The 19,419-nt window shown below is 43.8% G+C and overlaps 1 protein-coding gene across 1 annotated transcript; it reads right to left on the reverse strand.

The window, feature by feature from the left end:
• Positions 1–6,796: 6,796 nt before the first annotated feature.
• On the reverse strand, positions 6,797–7,888 carry LOC138667335 (oocyte zinc finger protein XlCOF7.2-like). The gene is made up of 3 exons (XM_069755569.1): positions 7,713–7,888; positions 7,505–7,628; positions 6,797–7,421 (listed from the first exon to the last, which is right to left on the reverse strand). The coding sequence occupies exons 1-3, from the start codon at positions 7,734–7,736 to the stop codon at positions 7,291–7,293; spliced, it is 279 nt and encodes a 92-aa protein (XP_069611670.1). The 5' UTR covers positions 7,737–7,888; the 3' UTR covers positions 6,797–7,290.
• Between the last annotated feature and the right edge of the window lie 11,531 nt (positions 7,889–19,419).

Raw genomic sequence — 19,419 nt, forward strand, 5'->3', positions numbered from 1 at the left:
CAAATAGTTAATATTGGTGTATTTTCATACAGGTTTCAAAACTCTGGGTTTCTATCAATAATTTCTCCTGTCAGTAACCCCAAAAATATGAAATAACTGTATAATTTTTAATTCAGCCAAAAACTGTAATAATATATGCTGATGTGTTCGAGCTAAAAGTTATACGTTTGTTTCTTACGGTTTTGGGTTAACCAAGAAGATTTTTTATGCATAATTTCATAGTAAAGTAGGCCTATAGAAATCATTAGTCATTCAATATAAAATGGTTATTTTCTGAATTCGACATTATAAACCCCAATTTCCAATGTCTCTGGTGTGTCCCGCATGTCTTGTAGAGATACAGCTGTGCCTGTCTGCCAGAGATTTTTACACAAAAAACAAGAAAAAGCAGCGGCATATAAAATGCGAATTACAGTGTCAAATAATGGTGCATAACACAAAATATATATATATATATATATAATATCCCCGTGAGAATGTGTTAGAAAACTCATATAAAATGAGTGTTATAAATATCATATAAAAGTTGTGAAATTAATATGTGCTAAAATAATGTAGAATTAAAGAATGCTGGAATAATATATGTGACTGTGTCACACCCTTTTGAGATAACAAAAATACTAGGGCTAGATAGATGGCACTCCCGGGATTATCAAAAAGCTAATATAATATAAACCAAAGATATAAAAAGAATGCTGAATTTTTACTAAACAGGCGGCTGCAGAATAGAAATGTTACAGCATGGAATAATAATGCTGAATTTATTTTCAAAGGATATTAGTAAGGCCGCGAACCAATAAATGATTTTACAATATTGTGTTATAAATCCCTTATAAATGAGAATGTGTTATAAATATCATATAAAAGTTGTGAAATTAATATGTGATAAAATAATGTAGAATTAAAGAACGCTGGAATAATATCTGCGGATGCGGCAGCGCTAAAAGTTATACATTTGTTTCTTACGTGTTTTGGTGCAGCCAAGAAGATTTTTTATGCAGATTTTATATAAAATGCGGGCGAATACAAAAAAGGATTCTTTATTTCCAAATAACATGCTGCAAATACACTATCATCATGACCTGTGTGACTTGTGGCTGTCAAATAAAATACAATGCTCTGATAACTGCAGTAAACTCATTTCCGCTACCTTAGTAAATATTGTAAGTTGCTCTCTGTGTACGTTCTACACCGGTTTTTTGGGTCAACAGAACCTCTGTTAGTATATCTCCCCCACAGAAACTCTGGCTGTCTAGTGACCAGCATGTCCTGTAGAGACACAGCTGTGCTTGTCTGTCAGTTTCACACTTATATTATTGAAATGTCTTTGTAAGCCACGTTGTCCTGTAGAGAGACACAACTGTGATTATTATATAAACGGCATGGTGTGTTATAAAATACAATATATAAAAATGAGAAACCTTACACATTACAGTCTGCAGCCAGAAACAGTGGTTCTAAAATACACTGCATAGAAATGTGGCCGTAATAGGTAATTGTTATGCCACACATTTCTCAAAATGACATACACTGTAGAATATATCTGCAATTCACTACGCTTGTAACACATATTTCATCGCCCCAACGCCTGTCTGCTATACATATAGGCCAATTTTACGCCTAAAATAGCACAAATAGTTAATATTGGTGTATTTTCATACAATTATCAAAACTTTGGGTTTCTACATAATTTTCTATTTATATGGACTAATTAGCAATACTATTCAGCTGCATTCTGAGATATATATATATTAATGTACACTCTGCACGCCATCATGCCTGAACAAAACAGAAATGTAGATTTTTTGCGAATTTATTAAAAAGAAAACTGAAATATCACACGGTCATAAGTATTCAGACCCTTTGCACAGTATTGAGTGCAATATTACACTCAGTCATGCCGCCTGTTACTGTATACAGGCTGTAATCCACATATAGTCTGTAAAAGTGCGAATTACAGTGCCATGTAAATACACGCCTAAGGTATAAGCATAATTATAGGAATTTGTAAGTTTCCAAAAGTAAACCCCAATGTATAATTAATATGATATTCTGCCATCTAGTGGCCGTAATAGGTAATTGGTTATGCCACACATTTCTCAAAATGACATACACTGTAGAATATATCTGCAATTCACTACGCTTGTAACACATATTTCATCGCCCCAACTCCTGACTGCTATACATATAGGCCAAATTTACGCCTAAAATAGCACAAATAGTTAATATTGGTGTATTTTCATACACTTATCAAAACTTTGGGTTTCTACATAATTTTCTATTTATATGGCCTAATTAGCAATACTATTCAGCTGCATTCTGAGATATATATATTAATGTACACTCTGCACGCCATCATGCCTGAACAAAACAGAAATGTAGATATTTTGCGAATTTATTAAAAAGAAAAACTGAAATATCACACGGACATAAGTATTGAGACCCTTTGCACAGTATTGAGTGCAATATTACACTCAGTCATGCCGCCTGTTACTGTATACCGGCTGTAATCCACATATAGTCTGTAAAAGTGTGAATTACAGTGCCATGTAAATACACGAAAAAACAAAATCCAGCTCACCATACCGACATTCCCAAGAGCTCGGAGCACGGAACCGCTGTGTCAGGGTGTAGACGAACAGGAAAGAGAAGGAGATCCAGCTCAACGAAATAGTGAAAAATCCATAGTTTATTTCACTTAAAATATAGTGAAAGGACAAAACATCAGCATACAAAAAAATATTTTAAAACCAAGGTCAACGCGTTTCCGGTGACTAAGCACCCTTAATCATGATACCTGGTACAAGACATGTCTATACTTTTATACTAGTATCCGGTTAAAGGGGATACCTAATACCCCAATTGTTACTTCTACTTTCCGGAAAATTACAGCAGGGAATACAATATTGCGTGCTAACAGTCACCATCCCAAACATACTATCAAAAGTATCCCTATAGGGGAGATGGTAAGAGCAAAACGTAATTGTAGCACATTGGAAGATTATTCCCAAGAGATCGAGGGCATAAAGGATAGACTTGTGCAGAGAGGCTACAGTGACTGGCATCTAAAAAGAGCAGAAAAAATTGTCGCTCGACGACCTCGTTTCCATAGTAAACAAAATCAAAGTTTATCTCCTCAAAATCCAATCACTGTGGTCTTCCAGTACAATAATCAATTTAATGCAATCAGGAAAATTTTGACTAATAATCTGACTATTCTGAAGGAAGATGCTGATATAGCCCAAATTTTGAGTAATGGATACAGAATTGTGTCCAGAAGAGCCCCCTCTTTAGGCTCGAGCTTATCTCCGAGTTCTCTTCATGCCTACTCTGCGCAACCCTCTCATTGGCTCAGCACAAAAGGCTTTTTTAAATGTGGTGCGATGGCATGTAAAACTTGCAAATTTTCGGGTAAATGCCATAATTTCACTGATGCCAGTAATCAAAATGTTTATCCCATTAAGACTTTCATGAACTGTAACACCAAAAATGTGGTATACATCATGGAGTGCATGGCATGCCATCTTAAATACGTGGGGAGTACCATACGGTCTTTAAAAACACGTATTCGTGAACATATTTATGATGTTGAAAATATTAGTGCTAATAGGAACACCTCACAAGTTTCACAACATTTTATTAATTATCATCACTCTAACCTTGAGTCACTTAAAATTTATGCGATAGAAAAAATTCATAAACCATTTAGAGGAGGAGACATTGAGGTGACCCTGAGAAACAGGGAATCATGGTGGATCTTTAAACTCGGAACAAGAATTCCACATGGTCTAAATAAAAGGAAAGATCTCATGCTCTTTTATTAGTTTTCTGAGGGTTCACAAACAATGAAGTTACTATTCTGACATCTAATAATTAAATTTGTAGTTTATATTTCCCGTATAATAAATGACTCTTTTTTGAGGCTAATAGCTATCTACTCGACCTTTTTTTTTTTTTTTTTCTCCCTTGTTTGCAGGCCGCTGTTACACTGTCACGGCGTCTTCAGCTGTGCTTCTACCCATTTTGCTCCAACCTACTTTGGCTGTTTCAGCTCTCTGTTTGAGAGATTTCTGCCATAGATTGTTTTGCTTTTTCATCCATAGCTGCTTGTGAGCCCGCTACTTTCAAAGATATTAAGGAATTTTATTAGTATTCTGAGGGTTCACAAATAAGGATGTTGTTTTTCTAACATCTAGTAACCAAATTTGTAGTTTATACTTTCGGCATAATCAATAACTTTCTTGTGAGGCTAATAGCTATCTATTTTCCCTTCCGTTCCCTCCTGTTTGCCGGCCGCTGTTACATTGTTACGGCGTCTTCAGCTGTGTTTTTACCTATTTGCTCCAACCTATTTCGGCTGTTTCAACTCCCTGTTTGGGAGATCTCTGTCATTGATTGTTTTGTTTTTCCATCCATGGTTGTCTGTGAGCTTGCTACTTTCAAAGGTATCAGGGAATTTTATTAGTATTCCGAGGGTTTGCAAACAATGAAGTCGCTTTTTTGACATCTAGTTACTAAATTTGTAGTTTATATTTCCCGCATAATTATCGACTCTTTTGTGAGGCTAATAGTTATCAATCTGCCCTTTTGTTTCCCCCTGTTTGCCGACTGCTGTTACATTGTCACGGCGTCTGCAGCTGTGCTTTTACCTACTTGCTCCAACCTATTTTGGCTGTTTTCATAGTTGTTTGTGAACCCGCTATGTATTAAGGTACTAGGGCATTTTATTAGTATTCCGAGGGTTTACAAATAATATCTAGCAACTCAAGCTTTATATTGTTATGTGGGTTCACAACATATGACACTGTACATATTATTTTACCATTATATTTTTGGATTTATTCAATGATTATGGTAATGTTATTTCATTTTTCATTTTGTATATAGTTTTTGTATCTTATGCTATTTCTGTTTTCTCTGCTTTTTTGTTTAACTCAAACATTTGTTTTTGTGCTTCTATCAAGCTTGTCTTGCTTCCATTATCATGTGTGTCTATTTTTGCTTGATTAGACAATTCCACCAATTGCAGCACCGGAGCGATAACCGGATACTAGTATAAAAGTATAGACATGTCTTGTACCAGGTATCATGATTAAGGGTGCTTAGTCACCGGAAACGCGTTGACCTTGGTTTTAAAATATTTTTTTGTATGCTGATGTTTTGTCCTTTCACTATATTTTAAGTGAAATAAACTATGGATTTTTCACTATTTCGTTGAGCTGGATCTCCTTCTCTTTCATGTAAATACACGCCTAAGGTATAAGCATAATGGGGGCAGCACGGTGGCTCAGTGGTTAGCACTACAGCCTTGCAGCTCTGGAGTCCTGGGTTCTAACCCCACCAAGGACAACATCTGCAAAGAGTTTGTATGTTCTCTCCGTGTTTGCGTGGGTTTCCTCCGGGTACTCCGGTTTCCTCCCACATTCCAAAGACATACTGATAGGGAATTTAGATTGTGAGCCCCATCAGGGATAGCGATGATAATGTGTGCAAAACTGTAAAGCGCTGCGGAATATGTTAGCGCTATATAAAAATAAAGATTATTATAAAATAAAGATTATTAGATAGCGCAGTCAGCTGAGAAATTAATTGAGAAACGAGGCCGGTGGTACCGCTCAGCGATCTGCAGTAATTCAATATAAAATGGCTATTTTCATCATATGATAAAATAATGCAGAATTAAAGAAAGCTGTAATAATATATGTGGATGTGGCATCGCTAAATAGAAAAATGTTAGTAATTCAATATAAAATGGCTATTTTCATCATGTGATAAAATAATGCAGAATTAAAGAAAGCTGTAATAATATATGTGGATGTGGCATCGCTAAATAGAAAAATGTTAGTAATTCAATATAAAATGGCTATTTTCATCATGTGATAAAATAATGCAGAATTAAAGGTAGCTGTAATAATATATGTGGATGTGACATCGCTAAATAGAAAAATGTTAGTAATTCAATATAAAATGGCTATTTTCATCATGTGATAAAATAACGCAGAATTAAAGAAAGCTGTAATAATATATGTGGATGTGGCATCGCTAAATAGAAAAATGTTAGTAATTCAATATAAAATGGCTATTTTCATCATGTGATAAAATAATGCAGAATTAAAGAAAGCTGTAATAATATATGTGGGTGTGACATCGCTAAATAGAAAAATGTTAGTAATTCAATATAAAATGGCTATTTTCATCATGTGATAAAATAATGCAGAATTAAAGAAAGCTGGAATAATATATGTGGATGTTGCAGCGCTAAAATAGAAAAATGTTAAAAATGTTAGTAATTCACGTGTCGTTATCAGATACCGCAAAGATGCATTTGTCAGCATCATGCTGTTAGCTAACTTAAAATGTGCTTCCTGGAATTTTATAGTATTGAAATGTCTTTGAGATGTTGTTTTATTGTGAGAAATAAATTTTTAACATTTTTACAATATCGTGTCTTTGGTTTATATTCGTATAAAACACGCCGCTTCTTACTTGCTTGTGTTGTAACATTGGTGCATATTATATATATATATATATATATATATATATATATATATATATATATATATATATACAGAAATAAGTTGTCCAGTAACTTTTCTGTTTGTGTATATAAGGCAGCCACAAGGAGAAAATCTGCTACACTGTGAATAAACACAGCTTACAATTTACTGTTAATGATCAGTAGAAACACAAATAAGTTTTCTAAGAAAGCGAATACAAAAAACAAATAACCCTCAGATGACAGCTACAGGACACAATAACTTTTCTGTTTGTGAAAATAAACATTTATTGGTAAAGCTATTACAACAGCAATTGACCTAGGCTTTATAAACCTCTGACCCGCAAATAACCCTACCATTTAGTTAATGTTCAGTAGGACCACAAATAAACAGCTTGGTGTGTTATAAGTTCTGCACTATATGAATACACTGAATAAAACACAGCTTGCAGAATCAAACTCGGGCTACGTATAAAATCTAATATAAAACAAATGAGAAAGGTGTTATAAACCACGTGTAAAATAAATACACGACTAGGCTATAATTATAAACATGTGTTATATAAGTTCTCCACTATATCTGTACACTGTGAATAAAATACAGCTTACAGAATCAAACTCGAGCTACGTATAAAAATATAAAACCAATACGTGAATAATATCAAACTGCAACAAATTAAAGTATATCAAACGATATCAAAAGGGGAAATCAGCCAGCCTCAGGGTCAGCTGGCTGACAGGAGGAGGGGAGGGGTTACACACTTTGATACACTTTGAAAGGGGCGGGGCACCTGTCAGATTGAGTTTGACGGATCATGGCTATTATACACTACTTCCTGAGGAGCATTGGGATCTTCTTGGTTACAGTCCTGTGGAAGAAGAGGACGGGGACATCTCTCTGGTGTTGTCCTCTTACTGGATAGATCTGGAGGAAACACATACAGGGAGTGAATTCATTCTTTACATACAGATAATTATAGGCCGTGTGTATTTAGTTCTGTCTATTACCTGGAGATGTGAGGGGCTGGGGAACCTCCATTATGACGTTCTTGTACAGATCTCTGTGTCCTTCTAAATACTCCCACTCCTCCATGGAGAAATAGACAGCGACATCCTGACACCTTATAGGAACCTGACACATACAATGATACCGTCATCCCCCCCGATCCCTTCATAGTTTTACTGTATAATATCCCAGCATTCCCAGCAGTGTCACCTCTCCAGTCAGCAGCTCAATCATCTTGTAGGTGAGTTCTAGGATCTTCTGGTCATTGATGTCCTCATGGATCAGGGGGTGAGGTGGAGGTCCCGTGATTGGGCTCAGGGGTCTTCCCCATCCCTCAGACACAGGGTCCTGACAGCAATCACTAGAGGTCTTCTTCACCACTGTGTAATCCTGGTAATGGAGAGACACATTAATAAATCTCACTACAGACATTTCCAGGGTCCTCACCTCTCCAGTTCTGTCCATCTGTTATTCCCATAGATAAGAATGATGTATCGGATAGTATCGGCCGATACCCGAAAAGTATCGGATATCGCCGATACCGATATCCGATACCAATACAAGTCAATGGGACACCAAGTATCGGAAGGTATCCTGATGGTTCCCAGGGTCTGAAGGAGAGGAAACTCTCCTTCAGGCCCTGGGATCCATATTAATGTCTAAAATAAAGAATTAAAATAAAAAATATTGATATATTCACCTCTCCGGCGGCCCCTGGACATCACTGCGGGTAACCGGCAGGCTTCTTTGTTTAAAATGAGCGCGTTTAGGACCTGAGAATGACGTCGCGGCTTCTGATTGGTCGCGTGCCGCTCATGTGACCGCCACCCGACCAATCAGAAGCCGCGACGTCATTCGCAGGTCCTAAATTCCTAGAATGAGGAGTTTAGTGCCTGAGAATGACGTCGCGGCTTGTGATTGGTCGCGTGGCGGTCACATGAGCGGCACGCGACCAATCAGAAGCCGTGACGTCATTCTCAGGTCCTAAACGCGCTCATTTTAAACAAAGAAGCCTTCCGGTTACCAGCGGTGATGTCCAGGGGCCGCCGGAGAGGTGAATATATCAATATTTTTTATTTTAATTCTTTATTTTACACAACACTATGGATCCGATACCGATTCCCGATACCACAAAAGTATCGGAACTCGGTATCGGAATTCCGATACCGCAAGTATCGGCCGATACCCGATACTTGCGGTATCGGAATGCTCAACACTAGTCATCAGAATCTCTCACCTCTCCAGTAAGCCAGAAGAGGATCTCTAGGGTGAGGTGTAATATCCTCTCCGCCATCTTGTCTCTGTCCATATCCATCTTTGATGGGTAAATCAGGAAAATTCTTTTTTGTAGAAGATCTTCACTGAGAGGGTCCGATATTGTAGAGACCTGAATGAGAAGATGAGCCGATGTAACATCATAAGAATCCTGAAAAATTAGGAGGAAAAAAGAGTACTTAGGTTAAAGAGTATTTTATTGTGAAAATTTAATAAAGTGTAACACACAGTAAAAATTACAACAGGATGACACGAAATATCATGAGTGCCATATACCCCACGTAGCTGCCAGTATCACATAAATCAGGAAGACATGCCATAATGAAAGTGCTAATATAGAGCAATAGTGTGGTCTCATTGAATAAATTGTACAATAGCACTTCCCTGCAGCCAGCACCAAACAAAATGAGTAGCACTAAAGAAAAAAAAAATGAAGTGCTGACCCAAAGTAACCATATACCGTACTTGTCAAAGCAAATACTGTAGCTGTAAATGGCGCTTACCAGCAGCTAACACCAGAATGTGGTAGATGGCACCAGAGGAATCCAACAGAGCCCCCAACGTACGTTTCGCTTGTTTGTTTGTTGCTTTCTCAAGGGGATAACTCTTACTGCACACAAGGACCTTTTTATCCCACTGGTGACTCATCTAACGCCGGTCACATGATGTGTCTCAGCCAATAGTATTGGTATCTTGGTGCATGTGCCCTGCACTCCGCAGGCCCTACAGCAGCCGCCGGCGTTAGGCACAATCTCGCATGCAGGAAAGCATGTGTGAGAAGCTGGGAAGATGCCACAGCAGACGAAGAGCCGCTGGATAGACAGGGCACATGCCTGCCACCAAATACTCCCCTCAGAAGTTACCACAGGACAGCCCCATATCAATAATTAAATTAATCATACCATAATATCAGACAACACTATTTCCATAAAAATACAGCATATGATAATTAATCCAAAAGTAAATGCGAGTGCAAAATCTTCCGATTGATGCAAAGGGTTGGATCCAAATTCAATGGCATATTCAATTCTTCCAATGGGTCACGCGGCACAGCTGGAGTCGTCTGCAAATGGGCATAAGAAGGTCCAACCACGGAGAGACATTGATGACGCAGGTTACTGATATTATAAAGGCCAGAGCCCCAAAGGCAGAACAGATTTGGCGCCAAGCAAAGGAAAGGGGTGCGGGGAAGAATCTGAGGTACCAGCTCATGGTAAAGTGCCCGAGGCAGCTGGGTGTGGGGCAGAACCCCTGCTTACAGGGCATAATGGGGGCATTACACTGTGTGGGGCCAAGAAAGGGGCCCTGTACTAGAAGAACAATCCGCTCCCTCACTTCCTGTCCTCCATAGTTGGCTCGTATGTATCTATTACAGGAAACAGAACAACAACGTTATGATTCTTATAAAGTGGCAACAACAACCCCAAAAGAGTCTCAATGCAGAAGGGGTTAATGTCCCCGCGCTCAGTAATGGGGAATCTCCACATACCTCCACCTATAAGAGCCACAGCTTCATAGGAAGCATACCCATTAAATAAATCAGAACAAATCATATATGGTCAAAAAATACCACAAATGGGTTATAATGGATATAACTACGGGATAATCGCTACCATAGAACATAATACCAAAGAAAAAAATACGATCAAAAACACCCAACAATAAGACTAAAGAAAAAATATAACAAAGTCTTTATTGATAAGTTATAAAAACAGTACATTTGGCAAAGCCAGGAGGAGAGGAAAAAAGTACTCAAGCCACAATGTGCACAAAGAAACGGCAGGGGTACAGGCATGAGGACCATCACATTAGTAACAAAATAGCAAAATCCACTTAAGGAGATATAGGTAGAATCGACTTACATTATAACAATCAGGGGAAAAACCAAAAGTAACATGTTATACCAGGCCATACCAGGAAACATATATGTAGACCATAGACATAATATCGCTAATAATGGCAGCACAAAGGCTAACCCAAAGTAGCTACATAATTACCTGAGCAGGCACTGGAAAGCAATGGACCACAGCGTGTACCCACCCCAACGCGCGTTTCAGCGTGATGAGCCTTTCTCAAGGGGTAACAAGTGAGGGAATAGCAAGCATAAAATAGCCACCAGCCACCAATCACAGCGCAACACATCAGCTGTATACCATCAATCACATTAAGTGTCTGGGGCCAAATGAGCAGGTAGTAGATGTTAGGGCTAGCGGAACACACCGAGTAAATAGAGATGTTTATTGATATTGGTGCGTTCGCAGCCCGGGGTCCACCGTGCAGGAGTACCTGCTGCTAGCAAACGGCGGAGCTATATGGCGGTATAGACTAACTCATTTAATTCACTGAGTAGCCGTGAAAGGAAAGCACTGTGCCCTGTTAGACTCCACAGAGGCACAGGCTAACTGCCCAAACAGAGAGCAGTCAGTGGTCACACAAACACACAAAACTCCTCGCCGGAGGAGCCAGCATTCTAGGGGCTTATTTCAGCCGGGTCCCTGAATACACTCAGACTCAATCTCCTCGCCGGAGGAGCCAGCATTCTAGGGGCTTATTTCAGCCGGGTCCCTGAACACACATACATGTGACCACACTGGCGCAAAGCACATAACATAAGACAATACTAGAGCATGGCCGTGCGGTCATGCGCAGTTTATATAGTTGCAGCACAGGAAGCTGCTACCGAAGTTTTGCCCTTTCAGGACCTTCCTGGAGGACCAATGGGATGCGCTGCAGTACCTGAACATGTGACCGAACATGTGACCCTCGACCTCTAATGGGAGACCTTGCCCTGGGCATGCTCAGTGTGTGCAAATAAGAACTTAGTCCCAGAGAGACCCGCTCGCCGCAGATCAGTGCAGGGTACCATAGGAAAGCCAGAAAAGGCAGTGGTGACCCTATGCACAGAATCAGCCTCAGCGAGACGCTGGGAGCGACGTCTCTGCTGAGCAGACCCCACTGCGGCCGATGCTGAATGGGAGACTGCAGCAGACACGGATCGAGATTCCCCCTGTGCAGCAGAGGAAACTCGACTCCTAACATTACCCCCCCTCCTAGGGCAGGGCCCCCTCCCTCCCTGAGCCTCACTACGCTCAAAAGCTGCAATAAGCAGCGGAGCCCGAATGTGCTCCACAGGCTCCCAGGTTCTATCCTCTGGGCCGTGACCCTTCCAGTCCACCAGATAAAATTTCTTGCCACGTACCACCTTGCACCCCACAATAGCATTCACCTCAAACTCATCCGTGGATGAACCCGATGTCCCAGCAGATGACTCAGAAAACCGGGACAAACGAACGGGCTTTAAGAGGGAAACGTGAAAAGTATCGGTGATACCAAGGCGTGGAGGAATAGCCAAACGGTAGACCACAGGGTTGACCTGTTCCAGAACCTTAAACGGGCCAATGTAGCGAGGAGCAAACTTAGTGGACTCAACTCGCAGCCTGATGTTACGGGCGGAGAGCCACACTAAGTCGCCAGGAGCAAAGACCGGAGCGGGGCGCCGGTGTGTATCAGCCAAAACCCTCATTCTCTCCTTGGAGGCCCAGATGGCATCCTGTGTGCGGTCCCAGATGTCACGTGCCTCCACCGCCCAGTCTGCCACCCTAGAATCGGTGGATGACACGGGCATGGGCACAGGGACACGCGGATGCTGGCCGTAATTAAGGAGAAAAGGTGTTTGACCAGTGGAATCGGCTACGGCGTTGTTCAAGGCAAATTCCGCCCAAGGTAGCAAAGATGCCCAGTCATCCTGCCTAGCAGAGACGAAATGTCGCAAATATGTCACCAGAGTCTGGTTGGTTCTCTCCACCAACCCATTTGTCTCGGGATGGTATGCAGAGGAGAGGTTTAACTCTATGCTGAGTAAACGGCAGAGCTCTCTCCAAAACCGAGACGCGAACTGGGGGCCCCGATCGCTGACAATCTTGTCAGGCATACCATGCAATCGGAAAACGTGCTTGATGAACAACACCGCCAAGGCCCGTGCTGAGGGTAACCGAGGAAGCAGCACCAAATGCACCATCTTAGAGAAATGGTCGGTGACAACCCAAATAATGGAGCAGCCACGCGACTTGGGTAAGCCCACCACAAAGTCCATCCCGACCATCTCCCAGGGCCTGTCTGCCACCGGTAGAGGGTAAAGCAACCCAGCAGGCCGTTGCCGAGGAGACCGATTCTGGGCGCAAGAAACGCACGCCTGAATATAGTCCCTGACATCTCGGGCCATATGCGGCCACCAGTATGTTCTCGCCAAAAGCTCAGATGTCCTCTTGGTCCCAAAATGCCCACCCACTCTGGAGGAGTGAGCCCAAGAGAGAACCTCCGGTCGCAAGTTAGCTGGTACGAAAGTCTTGCCCGGGGGCACAGACTCTAGCGAAACCGGAGCTACAGTTCTCAGGCTCTCAGAAGGGACAATAAGCCGAGGCTCCTCCTCATCCTCCTCCTCCGATGACACTACGGAGCGGGAGAGAGCGTCAGCACGAACGTTCTTCTCCCCGGAGAGGAAATGGAGAGTAAAATGGAACCGGGAGAAGAACAGGGACCATCTAGCCTGGCGAGAATTCAGCCGCTGGGCCGTTTGTAGATATACCAAGTTCTTGTGGTCAGTGAAGACTTGGAAGGGAAAGCGAGCTCCCTCCAAGAGATGTCTCCACTCTGAAAAAGCCAACTTCATGGCTAGCAACTCCCTGTCCCCGATGGAATAATTCCTCTCCGCTGGTGTGAAGGTCTTGGAGAAGAAGAAGCAAGGATGCTTCCGACCTTGAGCATCCTTTTGGAAAAGGACTGCTCCAGCACCAACGGATGAGGCATCCACCTCCAAGATAAATGGTTTATCAACAACGGGGCGATGTAGGATGGGTGCGCTAGCGAAGTGTGACTTGATCGAGAGAAAGGCTTTGGAGACCTCCTCTGACCACAACTTGGGATTTGCTCCCTTCTTGGTGAGGGCAACCAAGGGAGCTACCAAAGTTGAGAAGTGTGGAATGAACTAGCAATAGTAATTAATGAACCCCATAAAGCGCTGCACCGCTTTAAGAGAATGGGGTTCCTGCCAGTCCATTACAGCCTGTAGCTTGGCAGGATCCATAGCCAAACCCTGGGCAGAGATGATATAACCAAGGAAAGGCAAGGACTCCTGCTCAAACACACACTTCTCCAACTTGGCGTAGAGGGAGTTTGCCCGTAAGAGGTCGAAGACTTTGCGAACATCTCTCCGATGGGAGTCAATATCTGGAGAGAAGATGAGAATATCATCCAGATAGACTACGACCGAGGTGGTGAGCATATCCCGGAAGATGTCGTTCACAAAGTCTTGGAAAACGGCTGGGGCATTACAGAGCCCGAAGGGCATCACCAGATATTCATAGTGCCCATCCCTGGTGTTAAAAGCCGTCTTCCATTCATCCCCCTCACGGATGCGAATCAGGTTGTAAGCACCCCGCAGATCTAACTTTGTAAATACCCTCGCTCCCCGTAGCCTATCAAACAGCTCAGATATCAGGGGTAATGGGTACTTGTTCTTAACGGTGATGGCGTTAAGACCCCTGTAGTCTATGCATGGACGTAAGTCTCCAGTCTTCTTCTGTACGAAGAAGAACCCAGCCCCTGCCGGTGACACTGACTTCCTAATGAATCCTCTTGCCAGATTCTCTTGGATGTACTGGGACATTGCCTCCGTCTCCGGGAGAGATAACGGATAGACTCGACCCCGGGGAGGCTCAGCACCAGGCAAGAGGTCAATAGGACAGTCATAGGGGTGGTGAGGCGGAAGGGTCTCCGCAGCTCTTTTGGAGAACACGTCTGCATGGGGCCAATAGTGCTTGGGGAGAGAGGAAAGATCTGCGGGTACCTGTGTAGTAGCAACCTGAACGCACTCCCTCAGACATCTACCCTCGCAGGATTTACTCCATCCCAAAATTCTCCCAGAGGACCACTCAATATGAGGAGAATGGTAGCGAAGCCATGGTATCCCCAACAGGACCTCATCAATTCCCTCAGGAATGACTAATAGGGAGATTATCTCCTGATGTGATGGAGACACAGATAGCGTGAAAGGAATGGTTTGGTGGGTAATCTGTGAAGGTAGTGTTGACCCATTTACCACTTGAACGGTTACTGGCTTGGCGAGCATCACCAAGGGTATTGCGTGACGCTGGGCAAAAGCGGAAGACATAAAGTTACCCTCTGCCCCAGAATCCACGCATAGCTCGACCATAAGAGTGGATGGGCCTATGGTAATTGTCCCCTTGAAGGACAACTTTGAGGCAAACGTCGCCGTGTCTAGGGTACCTCCTCCAACTGCCACTAGACGCTGACGTTTCCCCGACCGCTGAGGACCCTTGGAGGCAAGGTGTCCTGACTGCTGGCAAACATGACGGACCTTATGTGCACGGGTGGACTGAGACTTGGATCCCGCTCGTGTCACCTCTAAGGCCTCATGTGACTCGGATGCCTGGACTGGAGATTCCAAAGGTTTGGCGAAGGTGGGAGCCAGCCGAAACCTCTGCCTACACTGGGCTCGCTCCAACCTCCGCTCGTTAAAACGGAGGTCAATACGAGTAGAGACAGTTATTAACTCCTCCAGTGTGGCAGGAATCTCCCTAGTGGCCAGAGCGTCCTTAATGTGGTCAGCCAGGCCCCTCCAAAATATGGGGATAAGGGCTTTATCCGACCACTCCAGCTCGGAAGCTAAAGTACGGAAGCGGACGGAAAAATGGCTGACCAAGGACTCACCCTGAGTTAATGCCAGTAGTTGGAGCGCTGTGTCATGGGTGACTTGAGATCCTAAAAAGACCTTTTTCGGAGTCCTCAGGAACAACGGAGCACTCTGCACCACATGATCACCACGCTCCCACAGCGGCGTAGCCCACTCCAACGCCCTGTCCGACAAAAGAGACACAATAAATCCCACCTTAGCCCGCTCTGTAGGAAAACGTGCAGCCAGGAGCTCGAGGTGAATAGAGCACTGACTCACGAATCCCCTACAAGTTTTGCTATTTCCAGAAAATTTTTCTGGCAGCAGGAGGCGAGATAACGTTGGAACAGGGGTGGCAGTGGACAAGTTTGCTGCAGCCACGCTAGCAGCCTGTACAGCAACTGTGTAACATACACAGCTGAGGTTGAGCTCTCGAGAGCCGCCAACCTACCCTCCAGCTGCTGGATATACCGCAAAGATTGCTGAATGTCCGCCATTTACTAGCCAGACCCTGGCGCTAGTATTCTGTTAGGGCTAGCGGAACGCACCGAGTAAATAGAGATGTTTATTGATATTGGTGCATTCGCAGCCCGGGGTCCACCGTGCAGGAGTACCTGCTGCTAGCAAACGGCGGAGCTAAATGGCGGTATAGACTAACTCAGTTAATTCACTGAGTAGCCGTGAAAGGAAAGCACTGTGCCATGTTAGACTCCACAGAGGCACAGGCTAACTGCCCAAACAGAGAGCAGTCAGTGGTCACACAAACACACAAAACTCCTCGCCGGAGGAGCCAGCATTCTAGGGGCTTATTTCAGCCGGGTCCCTGAATACACTCAGACTCAATCTCCTCGCCGGAGGAGCCAGCATTCTAGGGGCTTATTTCAGCCGGGTCCCTGAACACACATACATGTGACCACACTGGCGCAAAGCACATAACATAAGACAATACTAGCGCATGGCCGTGCGGTCATGCGCAGTTTATATAGTTGCAGCACAGGAAGCTGCTACCGAAGTTTTGCCCTTTCAGGACCTTCCTGGAGGACCAATGGGATGCGCTGCAGTACCTGAACATGTTACCGAACATGTGACCCTCGACCTCCAATGGGAGACCTTGCCCTGGGCATGCTCAGTGTGTGCAAATAAGGACTTAGTCCCAGAGAGACCCGCTCGCCGCAGATCAGTGCAGGGTACCATAGGAAAGCCAGAAAAGGCAGTGGTGACCCTATGCACAGAATCAGCCTCAGCGAGACGCTGGGAGCGACGTCTCTGCTGAGCAGACCCCACTGCGGCCGATGCTGAATGGGAGACCGCAGCAGACACGGATCGAGATTCCCCCTGTGCAGCAGAGGAAACTCGACTCCTAACAGTAGAATCACATGTCCGCAATGGATAAACCACACCTGCGGGTTAGCTTTGTAGCCATGGTAATCCATGACTTTGAACTGCTCCAGTATTTGGCCTAACAGGAGATCGCCGCCAGACAAACATGTGAGAGAGTGGCCGCCATGACTAACCACCGTCTGCTATTGATGACGCGTACGTCACCGAGGCAACCCAGGACGCCAAGCGGTGCCGGTGTCTGAAAATGAGACGCCGGAAGGCGGGTCGGGGACCACGGCGCGCACGCGTCCTAGCAAGGACGCAGTGAAAATACAGCGCTACAGCGTTGCATGAACCAGAAGGACATGTAGGTGCATAATACCGCGGATTTTCTTAGCCGAGAGTCTATAACACACATTCGTCCTAAAAAATAGACGCACAGACGGCGCATCACATCAGCGATGTAAAAGCAAGAAGATGTGTATATGCATAACACTGCAAGTATATCACACAAAGCACATAGGATACAAGCACAGATCATAGGGATAGGAAATATCAAGAATAATAGGACACATCCACTAAAATCACAGTTAGGCCATGTTCACACGATCCTTTTTTTCATGCGGAATTGCCGCGATTTTCCCGCTGCGGGTCCGCAGCTGTTTTCCATGCAGGGTACATTACATTGTACCCTATGGAAAACAGGAACTGCTGTGCCCACAATGCGGAAAATAAAAAAAAAGCCGCGCTGAATAGCTGCGGGAAAAAAGAAGTACCATGTCACTTCTTTTTTCGGAGCCGCAGCGGTTCTGCACCCATTGACCTCCATTGTGAGGTCAAACCCGCAGTAAAACCCGCAGATGAAAAAAATATCTGCGGGTTTTACTGCGGTTTGTGGTGCAGAACCGCTGAAGCAGGAAGTGCGGGGAAGCGGGCGGAAGTGCGTGGGCGGAGTGTGGCTGCCCCCCCGTGCTCCGATCCCGCCCCCCCGTGCTCCAATCCCACCGCCCTGTGCTCCGATGCCCCCCCCAGTGCTCCGATGCCCCCCCCGTGCCCTAATCTCCCCCCTCATACCTACCCGGCGTCCCGGTGTCCGTCCGGCCGTCTTCTCCCTGGGCGCCGCCATCTTGCATCCACTAAGGTTAGAATAGGGTTAGGGGTAGGGTTAGGGTTAGCGGTAGGGTTAGGGTTAGGGGTAGGGTTAGGGGTAGGGTTAGGGTTAGGGGTAGGGTTAGGGTTAGGGGTAGGGTTAGGGTTAGGGGTAGGGTTAGGGTTAGGGGTAGGGTTAGGGTATTTTCAGCCATTTTAACCCTAAAAAACTTCCTAGAAAACACACAGACTCTGCATAGAAAACTGCATAAAAAAAAGGATCAAAAAAAGGATCAAAAAACGCATCAAAAAACGCATCAAAAAAGGACAAAAAAAGGACCAAAAAAAGGACCTGCGTTTTCTGCCAAGAGCTGCAGTTTTTTAAAAAACAGTCCTGAAAAAAAAAAGGATGGAAATCAGGAACGTGTGAACATACCCTTAGTCATGAATATAAGAGACAATAATAAATACTAACACATCATATTGACAAAATAAACACATAGATGCACAATCCATGATGAATATGACACTTGATAGTAGATCCAAACATCCTATGACTGTGAATGCCAGGTATACATAATGTCCAATCCAGCTAGTAATACCAAAGTATCCAGGGTAGGTAACAGCGGTGCATATACAACGCTAGCGAAAGGTGGATGAAAGCTAAATAAAATGAATAAAACAAGTTAAAAACAAAGAAAACGCCAATGCGAACACATATATAGTGGAAACCATATGATGAAATACACAACACAGGCCCGGAGAGAGAAGAGACTGCCTCATAAAAAAGGAGCAAAACTGATTGTTTCATTCAATCCTCTAGGTTGAACAGTATCTAATGCCCATATCCATCGTGTCTCACAGCGTGCCAATTTTTGACTCAGGTCACATCCACGGATCCTAGGATTGATCATATCAATTCCTCTGACTCGTAGGAGGGAGCTGTCACAGTCATGATGTAATTTGAAATGTCTTGGTATGGTCCTGAGTGTGGCTACGTCCCCATGGCCGGCCGCCGCCTGAATCCCCAATATATGCTCCCGTATACGCACTTTAAGTTGGCGAGTAGTCATGCCAACGTAGATTAAGTTGCAGGGACAGACAGCAAAGTAAACAACATAACGTGAATTACACGTGATGTGTTTCCTGATGTCATATGTCCTAGTACCTGAAGAATTAAAAAATGTCGAAGTGCGTTCAACATTGGGGCAGACGACGCACCGACCACAGGGAACACAGCCACACACAGGACTACCACCATCCAAGAACGTAGATTTAATTTCACATTGGTAGTGGCTGTGCACAAGATGGTCTCTCAAGTTACGTGAGCGTCTAACAGTGACGCTAGGATTAACAGGCAAGATCTGATTTAGGATTGGATCAGTCTGAAGGATTGGCCATGCTTTTTGGAGGCAACTACGCATTCTTGAGAATTGAGCATGATAGTTCGTGATAAAACGTACCTTCTGATTACCCTTGGGGGTTTTGTTCTTATACAGCAATGATTGCCTGGTGGCATGTCTCGCTCTATTATACGCCCTC

Source organism: Ranitomeya imitator, chromosome 2 (assembly GCF_032444005.1).
Source record: "Ranitomeya imitator isolate aRanImi1 chromosome 2, aRanImi1.pri, whole genome shotgun sequence".
NCBI classification, from domain to species: Eukaryota; Metazoa; Chordata; class Amphibia; order Anura; family Dendrobatidae; genus Ranitomeya; species Ranitomeya imitator.

What these genes read in the sequence shown, in the direction of transcription:
- LOC138667335 (XM_069755569.1), bottom strand. Translation starts at nt 7,736, where the DNA reads ATGATTGAGCTGCTGACTGGAGAG. An exon ending in TTGAGCTGCTGACTGGAGAG is followed by an intron (nt 7,629 to 7,712) that starts GTGACACTGCTG and finishes TGTATGTGTCAG; the next exon opens with GTTCCTATAAGGTGTCAGGA. An exon ending in CCAGCCCCTCACATCTCCAG is followed by an intron (nt 7,422 to 7,504) that starts GTAATAGACAGA and finishes TGTTTCCTCCAG; the next exon opens with ATCTATCCAGTAAGAGGACA.